At 38.1% G+C, this 21,289-nt stretch overlaps 2 protein-coding genes across 6 annotated transcripts; one reads left to right on the plus strand and one right to left on the minus strand.

The window, feature by feature from the left end:
* Positions 1 to 4,091: 4,091 nt before the first annotated feature.
* Positions 4,092 to 11,016, minus strand: THAP5 (THAP domain containing 5). 4 transcript variants are annotated; one of them, XM_025985817.2, is made up of 3 exons: positions 10,887 to 11,016; positions 7,257 to 7,449; positions 4,092 to 6,753 (listed from the first exon to the last, which is right to left on the minus strand). In XM_025985817.2, the coding sequence occupies exons 1-3, from the start codon at positions 10,964 to 10,966 to the stop codon at positions 5,842 to 5,844; spliced, it is 1,185 nt and encodes a 394-aa protein (XP_025841602.2). In that variant the 5' UTR covers positions 10,967 to 11,016; the 3' UTR covers positions 4,092 to 5,841. The 4 variants fall into 4 exon arrangements, with proteins under 4 accessions (XP_025841602.2, XP_072620860.1, XP_025841603.2 ...); XM_072764759.1 differs by having other exon boundaries at positions 10,850 to 10,955; XM_025985818.2 differs by lacking the exon at positions 10,887 to 11,016 and adding an exon at positions 10,050 to 10,170.
* Positions 11,017 to 11,253: 237 nt separating this feature from the next.
* Positions 11,254 to 16,021, plus strand: DNAJB9 (DnaJ heat shock protein family (Hsp40) member B9). Of its 2 annotated transcripts, none has more exons than XM_072764761.1 (3): positions 11,254 to 11,382; positions 13,340 to 13,566; positions 14,521 to 16,021. In XM_072764761.1, exons 2-3 carry the CDS (start codon positions 13,350 to 13,352, stop codon positions 14,970 to 14,972), a joined length of 669 nt encoding a protein of 222 aa, XP_072620862.1. In that variant the 5' UTR covers positions 11,254 to 11,382; positions 13,340 to 13,349; the 3' UTR covers positions 14,973 to 16,021. The 2 variants fall into 2 exon arrangements, with proteins under 2 accessions (XP_072620862.1, XP_025841606.1); XM_025985821.2 differs by lacking the exon at positions 11,254 to 11,382 and adding an exon at positions 11,969 to 12,282.
* Positions 16,022 to 21,289: the final 5,268 nt, after the last annotated feature.

Below are 21,289 nucleotides of genomic sequence, written 5' to 3' on the forward strand. Positions count from 1 at the left end.
TATACACGAAAAATTTTACATTAAATTTTAGGGGATCCAGTGACTCTCCTGGAGACTTCCTATAGTTCAGACTCCAAGTTACAAAACTCATGTCTGGAAGGAATGCTACTTCACATTTACTAGGCACTATTTATAGCATGCCAAATGAAAGATTTAAAGTAGCATTACACATGTCAAAGTTTAGTTTTCAAGCTTTGTGAGATTATCAGAAAATGTTTGTATAAACTACAAATTGCAGGCCACTGTATGCTATAACATCTCCAAACATAAAAAAAAATATTTTTAAATAAAAGTATACTTATAACTCAAGTTATTAATTTAACAAGGCCTGACTGAATAGTGGGGTGAAAATGCATTATAAAGCTTAAACTTGGTTATCTGGTGACTGTCTCAAAGTAGAGACAGAATTAGACCAACAAAATTGCTAAAGTATGGTTTAGTACGTGACAAGTTGTTCACTTGACAAATGTTTATGGAGCTCCTACTCTGTATTAGAAATTGTGCTAAGGGCGCGTGGGTGGCTGAGTTGGTTGAGCATTTGCTATGGCTCAGGTCATGATCTCAGGATCCTGGAATCGAGTCTTGCAATGGGCTCCCTGTTCAGTGGGGAGTCTGCTACTCCCTCTGCCTTTCCTCATTCTTGCTCTCTCTCTCAAATAAATAAAATCTTAAAAAAAAAAAAAGAAATTGGGCGTAAATTTTATGCTTCACATGATGAAGCATAAAAGCTTGTAAAAAGCTTATACTTTGAAGGTATGAAAATTTATATTGGGGCTATGTATAAGAACAAAGAAGTAAAAAAGCAATGATGACTTTGGAAGAGAAGTAGTATGATGGGGGAAAGTAAAGGTAGCTAACAGACAAAAAGGGCATCTGGAAAGGCAAATGAAGGCTTTCTAGATAAAATAATGAACAGATCAGTTCTAAAGGATGAATAGAAATAAAAACCTTAAACATGTGCTTAAAAAGTCATCATTCTATAAGCCCTGTTACAAAAAAGTCCTTCATTTCTTTTCCTGAGCCAACCCTTTCCAATTACATATACAGATTCTTTATATACTTGCCTATATAGATCTCAAAATAACATGGTTAATTTGCTATTTTTAAAGTTTCTGCATTTAGGCATTCTCTTTTGATATCCTACTATGGTTGATAAAGAGTTTTGCTTTAATTACATCAATCACTCCTTGCTCCTGGCCCCAGCACAAACATGCATGCAGGCACACACACACACACACACACACCTCTCCTGTCACACCTTATCTTCCTAATAGTGTTTATACTGTATTTACATTATTTTGACTATGCAAATACAGTGTGTACTAGGATATAATGGTTTGACCTTTCTACATAGTTTGGATATTTGTTCTGATTTGTTTGTAAAGTTTTCTCTGAATTTATTTATCTGTATTATTAACTCAACCCTTAAAATGCCCCCAGATATGTGAGATTCCTCTGAAGGGGTTAACACGTTAGTTATTCTATCAATTTTCATCTTCTTGAAGAACTCTATCCCTGAACCTTCTGACCTACTCCAATTTGGGCTGGAGGCTTTTTAGGCCTATGGTCAGCTTATGTTGGGACCTCCCTTAACTACCAACTTAGAATTCCCTCTGCTTCTTTATTTGGATTTCCTTTTTCCTATTTCTAATCTCTAGATCAATTGAATGATAATATCATCTAGAAAATAATTTTAGGAGATAAGCCATTCTCTTGATTTTCTTTTACGGTCTTATTTCCATAGGATGCATTTTCTAATAGCTGCCTTAAAGGATACAGAGGAGGCAATCTTTGGAGACTTTGGGTATGGAATTCTAACTTGGAAATCTTTTTTCCTCAAAATTTTCAGATCATTGATCTCCGGTCTTCTTGCTTTCAGTGTAGCCATTCAGTTTGAAGCTGTTCTTGACTTTTTTTTTTTTTTTTTCTGCTGAAGGTAAGATCCTTTTGTGTCCAAAGTTCTGATTTTTAAAAATAGTTTGCCTTGGTGTGCCCCTAACACACTTTAAATTACTAGAGCCCTTTTTAATATTTTTTCAAAAATGTATTGTTTTCAAGTATGCAATAGAGTTTCTCAGTAAATGTTAAGTATAGTTGAGTTCTTCCCCCTAACTTTCCTTTTACTTAGTGTTTTCTCTAAATTGCTTTCTACTAATTTTGGTACTTTAAATATTTTCAGGACTGTTGACAGCAGGACACTGAGAAGCTCAGTACTCAGGAATGAGTTATGTTCATAAGATTCATTGTAAAGCAAGGAGATTCAATTTTTGCTGTATATGAGAATCACTTGAGAAAATTTTTAAACCACAGATGACTCAGTTTTATACCAAACCAATTGAAACGGTTTGGGTAATGAAAACATTTAAAAGTTCTCAAGTGATTCTGATGGAGTAACGGTTAAGAATCACTGCTGCAGAGTGACTTAGCTGGACCCAACTTGAACCTGCAATGTGAAATCTTGTTCTAATGAGTTTGTTAAATTCCTGAGAGAAAAGTAGAGGGCATAAGCTTGGTTGCCACAGTTCTGGGAACCAAATTATGTGATAGAGGCTGGGTTGGAGTTCAGTATTCAGCTTACAATCATTCACTTAACACCTCTTCTCAGTATGGCATCTTTGCCTCTATCTTTTCTGAAGAACTTCTATTTGTCCCCTTTAGGGAATAAACCTCCAAACTTTTAAGTTTAGAAAAAGGACATGTACCAAGCTGTATGGGTAACTACTGCTTGTATCATTTTTTTTTTTTTTTTTATAAACAGGAGGTCTTCACACCTCCTCCTCCAATTCCAGATACCTGTTAACTTCAATTACAGTCTTTCATGATTCTGTCATAGAAACACAATTGCTTACTGGCTTCTTCACTAATGTGTCTGATGTCTCACTTTCCAGAGCCTATGTGGCTCTGGCTTTTCCAGCATGGTCTCTTGGTAATCACACATTTTATAGGACATCTAGCATACTAAAAGATACTGTTACAAAGAAGTGAATTAAGGCCAATTAAGCCTTAATTCAGGCCAATTAAGGTCTAAGTTTGGAACTGGCTTTATCACTTTCACCGTATTCTTTTGGTCAAAGCATTCACATAGCCCACCAGATTAAAAAAGGTAGAGAAATAAATTCCACCTCTTGATAAGGGAGTGACAAGGTCACACTATAGAAGAGAATACAGAATGATATATATTCTGTAGCCATATTTGGGTTTACTTCCTTTTTTATTATACAGGATAGAAAGCAGAGACTATTTTGGGGTGGGAATAGCCTTCCACAATACAATCTATTCATAGATGGCATAGCAGGCACTGGTAAATTGCATTGTCCATTGAGGACATGGAATGTTTCAAAGATTATGTGAAGATGTAGGTCTTTTCCTAAACATTCTTAAGATGTTTAAGATCTTAAGGATCCATTTTGTAAGAAGGTTCTTGATTTTAAGGGAAAAGAATTAAGTAGGCAGATTCAAAATACTTATCCAAACATTTGAGTGAATTACACTGTCAGAGAAACAAGTAATTAATGAAAATTCTGCTTTAAAGAGCTTACAATCTAGTCAAAAGAACATCCATATATCTGATATAAAAAAATATAAGGCAGATGCTGTTACAGTATTATAAAACAAAGCTGTTTTGTTTTCTGTAGGAGTAGACAGGAAACAATTTTGACTGAGAAAAGGGAGACAAAATTCAACCAAAGCTATAATTTTGACTGAATTTGGGGAATAAAATAAACATGAAGAAAGTCACCTGTATGGTATGTTTGGCAAATGCTAAGTAGTCCAGTGTGGCTAGAACACAGGATGAAGCAAATCACAGAGAATCATATATGGTAAGAAGCTTGGCTTTATTCTATATTGAAGAGTAATTTCAGATTTCTGGGAAAGTTAAGTAGTGAGTGGATGATATAGTTAGATCTATAGTTGAAGGAAAAAGCTAACAGCAAAATCTAGAATGATATGGAAGGGACTGAAAACACTGGCAAGATCAGCTAAGAGACTAAAATAATCCAAATAAGAAATAGAGTTGGCCAGAACCCCCAAATATAGAAATTAAAAGGCTGGAAACACCCTGAATTGAACATAGGCAAGCCAAGAAAATATCTTAAATATTTATAATTTATTAAGTTTAAAGAAATACAACCAGTTTAAATTATTCCTGAGTAGACTACAACTTTCAATAAAGAGAAAATAAATACAATATGCACAGGTAAAAACAGAGTTGAAACATTATTTTATAATGACTTATTAAAGTTATTTTCATCTACAGTAATTATTTCAAATAAATATTGTAAAATGGAGCATGGGGATACTTAAATACATTAATTCTACCAATTATCTGTACATAATTTATGCAAAAATCTATGGTTTTTTTTCTCCCATAATAAAGATACCAATATTAACTTTTCATATTTAAGATACATACTTATATAATACCAATGAATTGTATTAGCTTGAAAAAAATAAAGTGTGGCCAAAAATAATCACCATGAATTTACAAAACAATTAGTATCTGCTGTGCAGTCAACTAATGTTTATTGAGCACCTCCTATTTTCCAGAACCAAAAACATGTTACTTCATTGAACTCTCAAAACACTCCTTTGAGATTAAGTAGTAGTATTTTTTTTTTATAAAAAAGGCAAGGAAAAGTGTGATAAGAACTGATAGGAACTTGCTCAATACTTTAATCAGTAACATATTCAATTATATTAACTGTCAATTTTAAATCATTATTTCTACATTTCTGCTGTTCCCACTGTCTTTTACACATTTTAAAAAAATTCTCATGGATATAAGCAATATTTTTATTTACATCACCATCATTCCTTTCTTGCTTGTCTAAGATCACTCCAGATCTACAGTTTCTTGCATATAAATTTTAATAAAATACATATACATAAGTGGGCATGTATAATATTAAATAGTACTCTATCATTCTGGAATTTAAAAATGACAAAAGCACACATTTAAAAAAGTGACACATTAAATAGATATAAGTTATGATTTCTAAAATATAGTATTCTATATAGTTTTAAAAATTAACCTCATTACAATTTTTGGTTTATAAATTATAACCTTAAATATAGAATTTTTTTTTTTTTAAATATAGGATGTTAAGGAGATTACCTGACTATGTATTATGATGGTCAGCTACATATAGGGTATTGAAATACATATTCTTTGAAGTTTAAAGTACCTCTCTTATGAACCGGACTAATGGTTATTATCACTCAAGTGGAATAAAATTATAAAAGGAGTACTATTATTACAAATAACTATAGTCAACAAGTCAAATACCACAGAATTCAATTCTGAGGATAATCCAATAGCAAATAACATCAAATACTAGCCAACATCTAGTATTATAAGTATGTATTACCTTACCAAAAAGTTGTTCTATTAAAAAAGTATCTTAATAGAAAGGAAAGGAACTATAAACAGACTAGATTTTGTAAGTGCCCTTATTGTACAGATTATAGACTGAGGCTTCAAAGTAATTCGCCCAAATCACATGCCAAAGGTAGAACCGGCACTGATATCCAAGCCTGATTTCTCTTCTGGGCTCCTTTCACCATCTCCATGTTGTCCCATTTTATGAATCATATTATTTATTCACTCTATTTTAACTTTAATTTAGAAGATTACCAAGTGGTGAAACTTCTTCTCTACAGTCCAACAACTCTCTTGTTTTTCTTAATAATGAAGAGTAACTACAAGAATGGGATGCAGTTTTTAACATTAGAACATTTTCTTAGCTTAAGATGAGAACTTTATGCTGGAAAAAGCTACATATAATTTAGTTTGGCTGCAAAAAGCTTATATAAAAGTCATAGTGTTAAACTCTTTACACTCTATATCATAGTAACTTCATATGTTGTGAAATGATTTTCTATAATCTTGACATTTTCTTCAGATACCCAGTTTTCTTGTTTTAGCTGCCTTATAAGAGCTTCCAATGACTTCAATCTTCCAAGAGTTTGTTGTTCTTGTAGCTCGAGAAGAGTTATCTTTGAATGTAGTTTAGAAACTTTCTGCCAAAGATGTTCCTTATTTATATCTTGTCTGCAGTAAGAATGTTCAATTTGTAAAACTTCTGTCTCATAGTCTACATCCTTATATAAGGAGTCTTCAATGTCTAGATCTTCCATTTCCACAGTTTCTTTTTCAGCAGATACAAAAGAATTAATTGGTTTGGAATTTTCTGTGGGTACAAAAATGGCAATAACAGATTCTTTATTTGTATTTAACTCTTCGACTGTTTGAGTAATTGTGCTGAGTAAAAATGGACTTTCCTGTGCGGACTTAATTTCCATGGAATTATTTGTAAAGTTTGGGTTAGCAAGATGATCCGCAGTTATTTCAAACACTTCTTGGGTTTCCAAAGATGGCTGAACATCTTCTGAGTTTGAAGTTGTCAAGGTAATAGTTGTAGAATTTAGATTCTCAAAAGATGTGTGAAAACCACCTATATCTATGTCTTGGGTAACTGAAGTTTCCAAGGTAGATACTGGTATTCCAATATCTTGTTTAAGCAGATTAAGAGTTAATACGTTATTTTGTATACATTCTGGTTTGGGAGCTGGTGGCTTCACCAAAGTAGATGAATTACGTAATTCTGTGTGTTCAAGGAGAATATTTGTATTAACTGTATTTTTCTTTAACTCATTTGAAGCAAATGATTCTTGTGACTTGGCTTTTAGGCACACTTCTTTCTCATCATCTAATTTTTTCTTCTGAGATTTTTTTTTGGAAGGGTCTTTATCCTAGAAAATAATATTTTCAAATTCTAAAGATGTCCTCACTAACCTTATTCTCTTATTAGTCAGTGCTGAATATTTAACTACAACTTTGAGAAAAATACCAGCCAAGTAAATTTACACAAGTTAAAAAAATGTTCTAAGCATATAACGACTCAAATATACTCTAAATTTAGTTTTTAAAAAAGTATGAAGCATATTCATTCAATACATGATGGAAACATTGCAGGTCACTCAAAAGACCAGTACCAAAATCTTAGATCATTAACTTACATTAATAACTTAATGATTTATGTATGTGTTATCTTTTGTTCTTCAGTTTAAGTTTTTTAAATAAAATTATTTACACTTTTAGCAGAAGCATAAATTAGTCTTCCTTTTCCTCAAGAATCTGTTTCCCCAGCAGTTATCTTTCCCTCTCCCTCCCTTAACTTCCATTACCTGCCACCCTGCAACCTACCATCCTGCTCAGCATTGTCCCCCTCTCCCCTATGTGCTGCCTCCAATACCTGATCGTCTTCAGGCAAAGAAAATATTGTTGGAATTGCAGTTTGTTTCAAATAGCGAATACCCCATCTGATGTCAAGAGAGTCAGGAGTAAAATGGTCACTACACAGGAACTGGTATTTACTGGGTACCCATGAATCTCGTTTCATATTCTTTAACCATTTTTCAAGTCTTTCTTTGTCATGTAGAGGAAACCTGAAATTAAAAAAGGAAAACTTTGCTATATTTTTACAATTTTGCAAATTCCAGGACTGCATATATAGGTAACCTATGCACTGAGTGCTGCAAAAGCAAGGCAACCATCTACACTGAGTAAAAGCACCTTAATGACAATTCTACAGTAAAGATGTACTTTACATCTACAGTAAAGATGACTAAGCTATAAAATGTGTAGGCAAAGCTTTTCAGAAAAATGGCTCGTAGGGTTCCTGTGTGGCTCAGTTGACTAAGTGACTAAGCGTCTGACTCTTGATTTCAGCTCAGGTCATTATCTCAGGGTCCTGGGACTGAGCTCCGAGTTGGGCTCTGCGCTGAATGTGGAGCATGCCAGAAATTCTCCTTCTCTCCCTCAGCCCCTGCCCCTTCCCCTTCTTGCGGGAGCACTTTATGTCTCTAAATAAAATCTTAAACAAAAAAGAGCAATGGCTGGTAAAACATAACAAGTCCTTCAAGTAAAAATATATGTGTTCCAACAAAGGGTAAAATCTATTCATATTTTCTGTGGATTATATTTCATTTTTGTTATGTATTTTGCCTAGAACTAGGAAAAAGCTTTTCATAAACAAAGTCCCACTCAAATGTATTCTACACTAATACTACAAGTTAAATGGTGTCTTGTCTATAACTTGAGAAATATTAAGCTTTAGGCTCTTACTTATATTAACATTTTTAAAATAAGAAGTTAGTTCAAACAAGTGATTTAATTGACAATGAATACTAAATTTTATAAAACTACTAATATTCCATTCCCTTTACCAGATTCAGGCTCAATTCTACCCATATGTAATTTAGTATTTCTAAACTTCTACGATTAGAGAATTGAGAACCCTAAAATTCAATCTCTGAAAACTGACACAAGAACAGGTTACAAATAGACTCTGATATAACATGAAATAAATCAAACAGAAAAGACAGAGAAAGGTAAGACAGTTCTTTATATGTGTTGTTCCTGTGCTGACAATAACCTTTATTGAGAGTTGGTGCTTACTGAGATGTGTTTTATAGGCAAAATTGGGCTAATGACAGAATCTGAGAGAAAACTTTTTCCTACCAGTCTAAATAGGTTTCAGTTTAAACTGCATTAAACAGTTAACACAGTATTCATATTTCTTAAAATGATTTTATGAAGTCTAATTTCCTACTTTTAAAAAAGAATATAAGGTTTCTCATACAAAAAGCAGCAATTATATATTCCCTCTCAATTCCTACCACTTAGTTTATGCTTTATAATAGCATGCTTCCTCCCCTCCTCCCATCCTGCAAATACTGGTAACTTTACAAGATGCTAAAGAAAAGGAGTCTAGATACTTTATAGAAAATAATTTTTAACTCAAATACCCTTACATGGAAAAATCAGATGACCTACCTTCAGAAGTTCTTACAACAGATACAATTTTCACACATGGTTTGAAAATTCCTAAACCTTGCACATATCAAGAACTCAGGTTATAGACATAATCAGAAAAAGCACTGAAGGACAAAAATAATTTTTCTTTTCAGAGGACCTGAATTCTTTTAGCCATAGAAAAGTTCAAACCTTTTCTGCTACATCTAAAATGAGAATATGCCCTTTACAATATTTTTACATGTAATCTCATGTATAAGGATGCTGTTTGCAAATTATTTCTATCATACCTATATACTAAGTTATCACACAATTAAAAAAAATACTCTGAATATCCTTACTGGTAACTGGACTGCAATGCTTTCTCAACAGGTAAATCTCTAAGAAATCTCAGGCAATACGTTTCCTGAACAACTCAGGGCCTTTACAGTGGTTCGATTTGCTTGTAATTTTGTTTCACCATCTTTCTAATTCCCCCAAAAGCATAAAATAATCATATTATAAACTTACTATATGCACACACAAGCTGAATTCTCAAAGTAATATATAGTACAGCTTGCTACAGTGTCAGCATTAACAAATCCAATTCAAGTTTGATGCTATTAGGGGAACAAAACTAATTTCTATTTTGCGGGTTACATGGGGAAATAACCTTAAAAAATCCATTTTGGTAAATTCACATTTTGAAGAAAAAAATCTTTGTAACTAACTCCGTCTGGCATTGTTATTTTACCTTCCTTAAATACAGTAACGATGGAAAAATTTAAAGAATTTGGGAGTCTGGGATTATTGCCCCCCAGATGAAGGCTAATTCAATCTGGGAAATGAGGCTAAATCAAGTTCAACATGTTTTCGTTTTCTGGGTTTGTTACAAACTTTCAAGAGCCATAGCTATTGTTAAACTAGAATCTCCCCCAAAATCTCTCTCTGCATCTTGTGGCCTCCAGATGGGAAAGAGTCCTGGAAATACTGCCACATGTGAATTATTTTGGCTTATCAGGGTTCCCCCACCCCAAACCCATTAGTTAAAATAATGGAAAACAACCGTGTCTGTGAGCAGAGAGCTTCCGGTCTTAAAAAAAAAAAAAAAAAAAGTCTTCACAAAATAGCTGGTAAAAAAAAATCTAAAAGACGATCAGGTTAGAGCTAAATCAATTTTACAAACAAACAAAAAAAGGAAACCGAATATTGTAAATATGTGGATTCTCACATACATTAAGCACGTACTGACCGTTAAGGGCTGCTCTGCCTATTTGCACACGAAAGGAGGTAGGGACGATTGAATCTCCCTTTACAGGTGGGAGATCTTAGGCAGAGTTTTGAAATAAATGTGCGGAAGGTCAGTCAGCTTCAGAGTCGCGGCGCCGGGCTTGGGGCCTCCGGGGTCCGGCTGGCTTTGGGGACCTGCACTCGAAAATGCCACCCGCTCCGGCTCCCCCGTTCTCCTGAATAAGAAGGGGGGCTTCCCTGCTGTGGCCTCACGGGGCCAGGGCGCGGCGGCTAGTTGGGCACAACCCTGACCCGCTCTCGGGGCGGTCGGGAGGGAGTCACGCGGCGGCCTGCGCGCGCTCACGACGCTCCCAGGGTGGACTTCCTCAAGGGCCTCCGTTTCTTCGGGGGGAAAAAACGGAAGGAAGGGCCGTCTACGCAAGCGGAGTACCTCCCAGAAGGCGTGAGGTGAGCGTGAGCGCCGCTGCGGCCGGCCTGAGGTGCACCTGAGGCGCACCTGAGGCGCACCTGTGGCTCACCTGAGGCGGAGGTCCTCGCCCAACAGAGGCCAGGCGAGGGCGGGAAACGCTCTGAAAACCGCGGAGCGCCGCCCCACGCGCCAGCCCGGCCGCTTACCCCCCCACCCCCAAGGGCCGCTACGCCTCCCGCCAGCCCCGTGTCCTTCTCGGTTAGGACGTTTCTAAATAAACCTGAACTCGAGCCTCCACACGTCCTCCCGCGCTGCGAAGGGACGCGCCGGTGGGGCCGAGGACGACTCTGCAGGTACCGCCGGCCCCAAACGCCACAGCCCTGTGGCCTCACCGTAAAGGCGGACGCTTCTGCTCCGGGGACAACTTACGGGTAGAAACTCAGCTTCCGGTCCTTACTGTTTCGTCCCCGACGGTTCTTACAGCAAATCGCCGCGCAGTAGCGAGGCATCGCTCCCTCCGCGGCGGCCCGGAGGGGCCGGGCCGGCGAGGGGCGCTGGCGTGACCCCGTCCGCCAAGGCGGAGCGAGCTACCACCCCCGGCGCGTCGCCGAGCCACTGCGCCTGCGCCACAAGCGGCCGAGCCGGAAGGACGGTCGCGACCGTCGACTCACTTCCGCTTCTGCCGGCTTCAGCGCCGCCCTTTCTGGAGGTTGGGGCCGGAAGTGACGCGCGGGCGGAGCGGCAACAACAGTTTTCCACGTGCGCGTAGGGCGCCAGGGTCACGTGGGGACGCAGGAGCCAATAGGGGAGCGTTTCGTGTAAGGTCTTCTCTGAGGTGGCGGCAGCGGCGGCCGCCGGCCAGCGGGGAGCGAGCTGAGAGGGGACGCGGCTGCGGCGGCGGCGGCGGCGGCTGGCGGAGCGCTAGGTCTGTGTGCGCGCGGCGGAGGGGGGCGGCGGGCGCCGGCGCGAGGGCCCGTGAGGGGCCGGGCGTCGGTCTCCCGGCGCCTCAGCTCTGCGGCGGGGCAGCGGCCGGCGGAGGGTGCGGGTGAGGGACGAGGCCGGGGTGGCGGGGAGGGGTGTGCAGAGCGGCCCGCCCGGGGCCTCGGCCGGTCTTTGCGGGCTGACCCGGGGTCCCGGGGTCCGCCGCGGCCGTCGCGGGGCCCCCAGCTGCCTGCCTGGTGGCGGTGAGGGCTTAGGAGGAGGAGGTGACCGAAGCCCCGACGAGGGCGTTTCGTGTTCGGGGCCGGCCGCGGGCTTCTGCGGGCGTCGGACAGCTCCTCCCAGGGCGGGGGACGGCCGAGGACACCGCGGCGGCGGCCCCGGACGGGCCGGACGGGCCCCGGGCGTCGGGGGATGCGGGCTGGCCCAGGCCGCTGTCCCCGTGGTCGCTCTCGGGAAGGAGGCGTCCGTGGGCTGCATGTGGAGCGGCGGGCCGGCCCTCACTGAAGCCCGCGCGGTGCGCCTCCCCCCGTCAGGTGCGGACCTGCCCTCGGGCTGGGGCAAGTACCTGCAGTCTCGGTGGCGCCCACAGCCCCCGCGCGGCTTCCGTTTTCTTTCTTTTCTTTTCTTTTCTTTTTTTTTTTTTTTTAAAGATTTTATTTGTTTGTTCATGAGGGGGACAGAGAGAGAGGCAGAGACACAGGCAGAGGGGGAAGCAGGCCCCACCAGGGAGCCCGACGCGGGACTTGGGACTCGATCCCGGGACCCCGGGGTCGCGCCCTGGGCCGAAGGCGGCGCTGAACCGCCGCGCCCCAGCCGGGCTGCCCCAGGTTTGCCTTCTGTGAACGAGGAGCTCGTACTTGACCCGTAGTACCCGTGACTCTGAGTAAGTCTTCGGAAAGGAGGAATCCGACTGCTAATTGCGCTCAGCAGAGGCCACAGGAGAGGAAGGCAGGCAGTTTCCACAAACCCTAGCGTCTTTCGTCAGCCTCGTTATGTCATCACAGGTTATTAAGGACTCAGTGCGGACTTCACGGAACACGGGATCGCATTCGTTTTTGAATCCCAGGTCGTCGCATGTATACTACGCAGGATCCTATGTTGATTCCTTACGTAGATAGACCATCTTTTTAAGGTTAGAGAAGTGGTTTTCATGACTAGCAAGAAGCTTGAAAAATACGTGTTTACCTTATCTAAAAGTACGGACTGTGATGTTTCTGGGAGTCTGAGCAGAAATCTTAAATTCCGTTAGGAGGTTTTTTTTTTTTTTTTTTTTTTTTTAGCAAAACACCATTTATACTTTTGTTTTGGGGTTAAATATTTGGGAATCTTACACTTAAAAATCATCACGTGCTATTGTATTGTCAAGATTAATATGCCACTGAGATTCAGTATGTGCAGCCCTTGGCTCACCTTGCTGAAAGGAAAGCTGAAGTCAGGGCTTTCTTAGGGAGGGAGGATCATCAGTTCAGACATACTGGGCTCTTTACCTTGGTATTGTACTTTTTTTTTTTTTTTTTCCCCCTGCGAAGTCAGATACTTTTAGTCCTCTTAGAATACGAGTTTTTGAAAGGAAAGTTGACATCCCTTTGAAAAGTATTTGGATTTTCCACCCTTTTTACAGTGTTCACAAATCATTAGCCTTCAGTGTTTACTGGTAAAAAACAGTTATTGAATATTTTTGTGTCTACTCTGTGTCTGATCAGAGTATTAGTGAAAAGGTAAAGCGATTTTTTTCTCAATTTGAATTATATTTGCTTTTAAGAAGGTCACAACCAACATAGAGGTAATAAAGCCTGCAAAAACGAAATAACATGGGAACAAGTACAAGATACTATATGCTTAACATTTTGATGGCGCGTTAAGTATGCATTGTATCCTAAAAGAAGAATGAAGTGGTAAGGTTGGCTCCATGGATAAAATTTTTTTTCTCTTTTTTTTAGGATATTAGAAATGGCTACTCCCCAGTCAGTTTTCGTCTTTGCAATCTGCATTTTAATGATAACGGAATTAATTTTGGCATCAAAAAGTTACTATGATATCTTAGGTGTGCCAAAATCAGCATCAGAGCGCCAAATCAAGAAAGCTTTTCACAAGTTGGCCATGAAGTACCATCCTGACAAAAATAAGAGTCCTGATGCTGAAGCAAAATTCAGAGAGATTGCAGAAGGTAAGTAAATGATTATCTCTGAGGTCTTACAAATACTAATTAGTAGTAAAGGAGAATGATAGCTAAGAAGTGTATATTTGGGGATAATGTGATGATGGGTCACAGAGTAGGGTCTACATTTAAATAAAGGAGATTGTTGAGACTATCTTTTTACCACAATTGCTTTGATTCCTGGATGGATGGATGGATGAATGGTAATATCAATTTTTATTGTCATATAGATCCTAAAATGTTAAAAATGTATTACTTTATTCTTTTATTATTTATGAAATTGCTTGTTTCCATGTTAAAAGGAATTTTAGATATGTAAAAAGCTAACTTATGAAACAGTTTTTATTTACTAAGTATGGAGATTAAATATAAAATATTAGCTATAAAAAATTTAAATAGACTGAAATGTTTAGGTTTTTTTCCTTCACTTGATCTATATTTAAAAGCCACATTTGTGTTTAAAGGAAAAATATGAAACAAATTTTGATTTAAGACTAGTTCCAAAACAAATTGCACCTCCTGAGCATTCAGTAATTAATGGTGGGTGGAAGTAATTGAATAGAGAGTTAAACATTTACTTCAACTAGTAAGTAAGTGAAAATTTTAATTGGTTGTATTGGATCGTTAAATTATTTAATACAGGTAATGGTTTTACCCAAGTAATATGGAAAATAACTCTGTAATTGTTGTCCACATGCTTATTTGTAAGTAATGGTAGCATTCATTTATTGGTTATTTACTAAGGGCTGGCATTATTCCAACAGCTGATACTGCACAGTATATAGGACAAAGGCCCTGCCTTTTGTACCTTTCATTTTTTTTCCTGTGTTTGTGATGCCTTGGCTTAATGGTGATATGAAATCTTTTCCCTAAAAAAGAGAGTTGAATTCACTTATTTGAAGAGATTTGGATGTATGTAATTTTCATTACCTTCAGTTACTAAAGTATTTTTATTTCCTTCAGCATACGAAACACTCTCAGATGCTAATAGGCGAAAAGAATATGATACAGTTGGACACAGTGCTTTTACTAACGTTAAAGGACAAAGAGGTAGCGGAAGTCCTTTTGAGCAATCATTTAACTTCAATTTTGATGACTTATTTAAAGACTTTGGGTTTTTTGGTCAAAACCAAAACACTCGATCCAAGAAGCATTTTGAGAATCACTTCCAGACACGCCAGGATGGTTCCAGTAGACAAAGACATCATTTCCAGGAGTTTTCTTTTGGAGGTGGACTGTTTGATGACATGTTTGAAGATATGGAGAAAATGTTTTCTTTTAGTGGTTTTGACACCACCAATCGGCACACAGTACAGACTGAAAATAGATTCCATGGATCTAGCAAGCACTGCAGGACTGTCACTCAACGGAGAGGAAATATGGTTACTACATATACTGACTGTTCAGGACAGTAGTTCACGATTTTTCTGTTCTTTCTAAACCCAACTAGTTGAATTTTCTTCAATATCTTTGATGCAAAACAATTTTCTGTGAACTATTTTGACAAGTGCATGATTTCACTTAACTTGATAAGGTATTAAATGTATTTAAATGGTTTTTGACAAATTCAGCAACACTCAGTAGAGAAATAGCTAATTATTAATTTCCCTGATTAGGAAAGATTCTTTAAAAAAAAAAAAAAGATTGTAATTCTGCCTGGTTTTTTCTCTACCTGCCCTTGGGCTTACTTATGTGGCCAGTTTTATTACCAAGAAAAGATTGAGTTCGCCTGATATATTTAAAGGTTAGCCTTTGAAACTTATTGTAGATTTAAATTGTGTGAACTTGAATGGTTTTTGCAGTGAAACCTTTGCTAATTTAAAATTGCATGCTCCGCAGCATCTCTGACTTGGGTTGCTAAGTGTACATGAAATTGTAATTGAGTCATTCAGCAAAGGATAGCAGTATCTTTCCACTGAAAGCTTCAGAAAGGCATGATTTAATATTCACCACAGAACCATACCTTCCTGCAGTGAAAATTGGAGTAAAGGAAATGATTGTATTGCTCATAGCCCTTTAGGCCAAAAGAACATTGAAAACTTTTGAAATATTACCAAGAGATTGTTCTGTGTTTGGTCCCTGGCTAATGATTTTGTAGTGTTGAAATCATAGCTAATTTACACATCTTTTCACATTTCTTAGTTGTTGGCGCTCTAGGTCTTACATGGATTTATGTATTTTTGTGTGTGTGGTTCCTCCTCTTTGCACTCATCTTTATCTATAGATTGACTAATACCTCATTCTATATGTAAAAACAGCCAGTAATTTCTGTGCAACCTTATTATGTGCAATATTTTTAAATCCTAAGAAATGTGTGCTTTTGTTTTCATATAGACTTATTTCTTTAGTCCTGCACTTTTTGCATCATACTCCATATGAGTATTAATCCTATGGATACATATTAAAACTAGTAAATGTCTCATACAACATTGTGAGTGAGAGAAATATAATATTTACAATATGATGTTCTCGGTTCTCATTTTATTGTTAAAAGTTTATTCTGTAGTTCTAGAGCTATGGAAGGTATATAAACAATGGGGCCATAGACCATATTCCAGAAGTTATTTTGGACTAACCTGAAACCCTGATGTGACCTTGTTTGGTTGCCATTTGGTAATTTCTCTTACTTTCTTATCATCTTCCTTCCCTCACAAATTTTGGTACCTTAAAGATTTTGTTAATTTTAATTTTGGTGTATTTGCTTGCTAGGAGCAAGTATACTTTCCATTTTAGGCCTCACTGGGGAAAAAGGAGAGACTTTGCATAAAGTTATTTGTTATCATTTTTAATTTGAAAGCTGTGAAGAAAATGAAATTATTACATTAAATTCATGTATCTTAATTATTTCCTGGAAGGTATTCTTAATACTTTTGTTTGATAATAAGAAAATAGCTGTAGCTTGAATTTTGGTCTAAGCATCATCTGTAGCCTATCAAACAGAACAAGTGAGGCAAGAAAAAAAAGCCATTTCCAAATCAGGATTAACTTTATATTTTTAGCAGCTGTCCCCATTTTTGCAGGACCTGATTATCTCTTGTTTTTCCTGTGCTGAAGATTTATTTGAAATCCTTCCTTCCTTTTTTTTTTTTTTTAAACCTCCCTTTGACTCTGGCATGATTTTTGCAAGGAAACAATAGACCCTGAATCATACACACTTAAGGTACAAACTAAATATTGAAAAGATACTTAGGTAATCTGTGGAGGTGTGTGTGTGTGTGTGTGTGGTTTGATATATAAACACCTGGAAATTAGATCAGTAATCAACATAAACATTTCCTCAATAACTTAAACTTTTTCTTTTTTTTAATCTGTATGGGTATACAGACAGAAAATGGAAAATGACCAATACAATAGCTTAATCTATACTTCCTACACAAATCAACAGTCTTTTTTTTTCCTTCTAGACAAAATAGTAATATATATAATATGACCTTTAGTCTTTCTACTGAATGAATTTTCTGTTATCCTTCCAGTTTTCTGGATTGAATATGTCTTGAATTGGATGCTGTAAGGCACATAGTAGACATGAGATTTTTTTGTGCTCCAGAATTGGCATAATTAACCGCTTATCTGCTTGTTGATCTTAGGCATTTTTTTGCGCTATGAGTCTTGGTTTCAATTCTGAGATTAGTTCTATGAAAATTCAGGCTGCCCAAGGACAGCTAAAAATTTGCACATTCCTAGGGTAGGTATTTTCTGAAATAGAAGTCTGTTTAGCAATTAAAAGAACACACTGGAGGAAGAAGAGACCATTGCCAAACGGAAGAAAGAAGAAAAATATTGGTACTACCAACAGGTCTCTAAAATTTTTATATTAATGTTAATCCTGGTACCTTCAATTCCACATGACCAGTTGAATATAATCAGCCATGATTGTTTCCCCTCTCTCTTGGTCCCAATGACAGAAAATATAAGAATGAAGTCATAAAAGTGCTTGGAAAACAAGAGTTTCGAGAAATTCCAAGAAGGTATAAAACAGAAGGAATTAGATTGAGAGAAAAAGCAAATAACCAGAGCCAAGGAAAGTATCCATGAGAAGTTTTAAGGCTCAGATTTGAGTGGGCAGGAATGGGAGGAGACAAGGAATGGGCCAATGTTCAAGTAATGCTGATTCATTGAAGAACTGCATTGGGAACCCTTGCCCTTGCTTCTTACCTCCAGATAAATTGTTACTGAGATAGCTTTCTTTAGGGTAAAGCCTAAAAGAATAACTCTTTGAAGATACAGATTACTCTGTCAGGGAGGCTCCCTAGTGAGGGTATTGAGGTGCCATAGTAGAATAGAGGTGAAGTGAATTTTCACTTGGGGTTAGGGAGGGTGAGATAGCATTCCACTCCCAGATTAAAGCCTCCTTACTTGAGCACGTGTCAAGAATAGCTTCTGCATGCTGTCCACATACTGACCTATAGGTGCCTGCTGCTTGAAATGCCCTAACAACTTAAACAGAACCATAGCTTCTGTTTAAAGTGGATGTCTAATGCAGGCATATATAGTAATTCCTGAGGAAACTTGCTTTTCACAGCTATCTGCAATTTGATGTAGTTCTTTATGAATATATACAGATGCCTGAGGAATATCAGACATTTAAGGAAAACCAATAGCAGGGAAGAAAAACCCTGATATCCAACCCTGACAAATATAATTCAGGAGATAATTCTAATACTAGGAGATAATTTAAAATTTTAGAATTACCAGACTTTTGATAAAATACTACATCTGTGAATCAAGCATAGGTCTTTGTCTTATCTAATCTGCTTCTCCAAGATTTCTTTCCATCTGCTGATGGTGTCAGGAAGGATAGATGAAGCAATTTGCATGTAATCATTACAACCAAAGTCACAGGAAGATAACAGTAGATACGTGGTACATGTGTTCCCTACCATGCAGGCTGTACTTTAAGCCTTCTACAAAATTCAGATTCTTCCTCTTATCTCCACTTTGCTGCTCAGACTCCTCCCCGACTTTTCTTTAGACCTTGCTCTATGGGGGAACTATCTAGTGAAGAAAAGCAGAGTTTGCCATCTCAAAATATGCCCTTTAGGCATCAGAATTATTTTAGGCTGATTACTTTTCTAAAAACAAAACAAAAAACAACCCACAAAAAAAACAAAAAAACAAAAAACTGTAGTCATGGAAGAAGCTCTGAAAACCAGGAAGATGTTGGCTTTTATAGGAGACATATTTGTAAGGAAAATCTCCATTTGTAAGGGTGTCTCCCTCTGCACTAGAAAGATGATGACTAAGTCTCTAGAAACCCTCACCAATGGAGAAGGCATGGAACAACCTTACTCTTGTTTACTGTGCTTTACCTGAAAGCTTTCCATAATTAGCTCCCTCAACCCCAACATCTTTTGTCTTTTCTCTGGAGATGGTATTTAAGGTGATAGCTTGGGCCATTTTAAAATCACTCAATTCCGGGTATCTCCCATGTACAGGAGATATAGATGTTATTAAACATCTGTTTGTTTTTCTCCTGTTAATCTTTTATTACAGGATGGGTGGTGGTGGGGGAGGAGCTACTTCAGTCAAGAACCTGGAAAGGAATAGGAAAAATTGTTTTTCTCTACAGTGATTTGTTGTGCAGTCCTATTTATTGTTATTTATTATAATAACGCTATAGGGTGCCCGTGCTTCCATTCCAGTAGAAGGAGACAGGAAATCACCATAATAAATATGTAAATTACTATGTTAGATGATAAACTCTACAGAAAAAGTGTAGCACAGAGGAGGGATAGGGGATATTGAGAGAGCAGGCAGGCCAAGCATGTGTTGCAATTGTCAACAGGATGGTCAGCATAGGCCTCACTGAGAAGGTGAATTTGCATAGGTTTGAGTTGTTTGCATGGAAGCACGAATGACAAGTTCTAGGAAGAGCAAAAAAGCCAATGTACCTAGAGGCCTGTGAACAAAGAAAAGTAGTTGGAGATGAGTTCATAAAGGTAGTGAGAGTTGGGAGCAGGACAAATTATGTAGGGCTTTTGGCTTTCATAAGGAATTTGGCCTTACAATGTGATGTAATAACTCAGTTACAAGCAGATAAATGACTTCATCTTTCCTACATTTAAAAGAGATCATTCTAGCAGCCGTGTTGATGATGAACTGTGGAGGGGTAATGATGGAATAGGCTATTTGAGTATTCCAGAATGAGAAATTGGTGCAGCTCACCCAGTGCACGAGGATGCTAGCAATGGAGGTGGTAGAGAGTGATTGGATTCCACACATAATCTGCAAGAAAAGCTGGCAAGATTTGCTTATGGTTTGAATATAGGTATGAAAGAGAAGGAAAGGATGATTCCAAGGTTGTGTTTATAGGGGACCAGAAAGATAGTTGCCATTAACTAAGATGGAGAAGGCTACAGGAGAAAGACATTTAAGAAGGAAGATCAGAAGTTCGATTTGGCCATACCAACTTTGAGACAATATAGGAAAGGTGGAGATACATCTGGAATTTGGAGAGAGAGAGCTGACCTGGAAATGTGTATTTTGGAATTGTCAAAATATAGATGATACTTTAAACCTTGAGGCTAAATGAAATCAAGGGAATATTTATACAAAACACAATCTAAGAACTGAGCCCTCAGGTATTCTAATAAAAGTATAAGAAAATGAGGTACCTACGAAGATATATGAGAAGAAATAGCCAATGCATTAAGAATTTTGTGTCGGGAAAAGGTGAAAAAAAAAAATCTATTAAGAAGCCTAATGTGAAAAAAAAAAAAAAAAGAAGTCTAAAATGATCAGTTTTGTAAAATGCTGCCACTAGGTCCAGTAAGATAATCCCTAGAGTGGACCATTGTTTTTTTTGTGAGTTTTCTTCTTTTTTTTTTAGCAAGTTAGAGGTCAGAAATGACTTTGGCAAGACCAGTTTCTATCAGGTGGTAGTGGTGCCTCCAGGTTTAAGAGAATGGCAGCCAAACTAAGTGCTTTTAAAGAAATTATTTGGAAAATAATTTACAGTGAATTATTGGACAGAATTTTTAACATGGATATTGTAGTAGAATTTCAATTATTACTCCCAACTGTGTAGCAAGTAGCTTGTTCTCCAGAATGGCAATGATTTAATCAATTGTGCCTAAGTAATTCAGCCTCCATTAAACTCAAAAGGGGAAGGTTCAGCAACCTTCCTTACCAGTTTGAACACATGGAGATTTCGGGAGAGTGGTATACCTGGAGAACCTGTGGAAGGAATCTTCATGCCCTATCTTCATACTTTGCTCTATAATCTCTTCCATCTAGCTGTTTCTGAGTTATATCCTTTATAATAACCTATAATCTAGTAAGTAAAATGTTTCTCTGAGTTTGTGAGCTGCTCTAGCAAATTAATCAAGCCTGAGGAGGAAGTGGTGGGAACCTCCAGTCATATAACCGTTTGGTCAGAAACACAAGTAATGTGCTGGGCTTGAATTTGACATCTGAAGTGGGGGTAGTCTTGTAGGATGGAGCCCTTAACCTGCGGGATCTGATGATGTCTCCAGGTAGCCAGTGTCATAATTGAGTTGAACTGTAGGACACCCAGCTGGTGTCCAGAGCATTGCTTTGGGTGTGGGGAGAAAACATGCCCCCATGCATTGGAAATTTGAGTCCCAGAACCAGCCCTTTTAGTGACTTCAGAGCTTTCCATATGCCAGTCTATATTATGAATTTCTAGAAGATATACCAATTATTGTTTGCCAAACTTACTAGACCACAGAGCTATTTGATTATATCCAAATGTGGCACTGACAAAGTTTGG

Source organism: Vulpes vulpes, chromosome 7, assembly GCF_048418805.1.
Source record: "Vulpes vulpes isolate BD-2025 chromosome 7, VulVul3, whole genome shotgun sequence".
Taxonomy (NCBI): Eukaryota; Metazoa; Chordata; class Mammalia; order Carnivora; family Canidae; genus Vulpes; species Vulpes vulpes.

Coding starts and splice junctions, on each gene's coding strand:
- THAP5 (XM_025985817.2), bottom strand. CDS start 10,966: ATGCCTCGCTACTGCGCGGCGATTTGCTGTAAGAACCGTCGGGGACGA. Junction 7,450..10,886: donor CGGAAGCTGAGTTTCTACCC/GTAAGTTGTCCC, acceptor TTTTAATTTCAG/GTTTCCTCTACATGACAAAG. Junction 6,754..7,256: donor CTTTGCCTGAAGACGATCAG/GTATTGGAGGCA, acceptor ATTATTTTCTAG/GATAAAGACCCTTCCAAAAA.
- DNAJB9 (XM_072764761.1), top strand. CDS start 13,350: ATGGCTACTCCCCAGTCAGTTTTCGTCTTTGCAATCTGCATTTTAATG. Junction 13,567..14,520: donor ATTCAGAGAGATTGCAGAAG/GTAAGTAAATGA, acceptor TATTTCCTTCAG/CATACGAAACACTCTCAGAT.